Below are 1,377 nucleotides of genomic sequence, written 5' to 3'. Positions count from 1 at the left end.
TGTACCTCTGGTGCAAATTACTGACCTCTGTCATCATTTTAGGTGGGGGAACTTGCACAATCGGTGGCTGACTAAATACTTTTTTGCCCCACTGTATAGATACAGAATATACAATATGGATAAATAGGATTGCTCATTTGAGTGAGTATATTGCACAGTCAAATATAAGAAAAGGAAAAAGACAAAAAAAACCCAAAAACTAACATTGCAAATATTGCACAGTGTAGAAAAGCACCTACAACTCAGTTGTTCCCCCCTCCCTTGTTCCCCTGTCTCCCCTCCCTCTCCCCTCTAGTGAGGAGTTAAACAGTCTGATGGCGTGTGGGACAAAGGAGTTTTTAAGTCTGTTGGTTCTTGTCTTTGGGAGAAGCAGCCTGTCACTGAATAGGCTCCTCTGATTGTTTACGACCGTGTGCAGAGGATGCCCAGCATTGTTCATAATGTCCAGCAGTTTAAGGTCCTCTTCTCTGCCACATATATGCGGATGTTTCGTGGCTCTCTCTCTTAACCGATCAGATCTGGCTGTGGTAGCAGCTTTAAACTCGGTATGACCCAGGCTGATAGAGGGGCCCAGTCTGGATCATTCCTGCATTTTGTTTCTGGTTTTCCTACAAAACACAACAAACATGAGCCCGCAAAGCCACAGTGAACAAAGCAGCATAGCAACGAATTCAACTCAAATCAATATAACACTTATTTGTAACCTACATCAACAATCATGTTATGATAAATTATGTAATAACTACAAAGGAAGACTTAATAATACAACACAGTTAATAATACAGCAGCTTCTTGCCATTTTTGTGTTTCTTTTTATTACTGTGTGACTGTTTTCTTGTGAAAGCCTGCGTGCGCTAGTACCGCTTGCCACTCATTCCCAGAATCCTTTGCGGTTTTACCCCTGAATGACGTCACATTTTCCATCTCTATTCTCTGTGTTTTCAGGCCGTCCCACCCACAGTTTTGTCCGTCTCAGAGGTCTTAGACTGCAGGTAAACTGCTCGTCCCTCACTGAGTCGCCCCCTGTGGCCATCCGAGGAACTGCAGCTGCAGTCTGCTTTAAACTCCTACTGGTGTGTGTGTGTGTGTGTGTGTGTGTGTGTGTGTGTGTGTGTGTGTGTGTGTGTGTGTGTTTTAGCTCAGAGCTGGTGTGTTTTCAGGGTGTGGTGTCTGAAAGGATCAGTGTGAACAACAGGACCGCCCACTCTGGACACACACACTCAGGTACAAACTAGAGATGGCACGATACCACTTTTTTATGTCCGATACCGATACCGATATGAATCCGATATAGTGTTTTTTAATCAACAAAACTGTTTTTTAAATATCTTGCTGCATTTTGTATAAGTTCATACTCAAGTTTAAAACAACAACTAC

At 43.0% G+C, this 1,377-nt stretch overlaps 1 protein-coding gene across 1 annotated transcript in view; it reads left to right on the top strand.

Moving 5' to 3' along the window:
• The window catches only part of ctc1 (CTS telomere maintenance complex component 1), a 36,591-nt gene that overhangs the window by 8,923 nt on the left and 26,291 nt on the right, over positions 1-1,377 (top strand). Inside the window, exons 17-18 of the mRNA XM_013916004.1 lie at positions 946-992; positions 1,139-1,224. Coding sequence (XP_013771458.1) covers positions 946-992; positions 1,139-1,224 — 133 coding nt within the window. The remainder of the gene's footprint in view (positions 1-945; positions 993-1,138; positions 1,225-1,377) is intronic.

The sequence above is a fragment of the Pundamilia nyererei genome, unplaced genomic scaffold (genome assembly GCF_000239375.1).
Source record: "Pundamilia nyererei isolate P.nyererei 1_Seehausen unplaced genomic scaffold, PunNye1.0 scaffold00423, whole genome shotgun sequence".
In the NCBI taxonomy this organism is placed as follows: domain Eukaryota; kingdom Metazoa; phylum Chordata; class Actinopteri; order Cichliformes; family Cichlidae; genus Pundamilia; species Pundamilia nyererei.
This window is presented reverse-complemented; position numbering and strand designations above follow the sequence as displayed.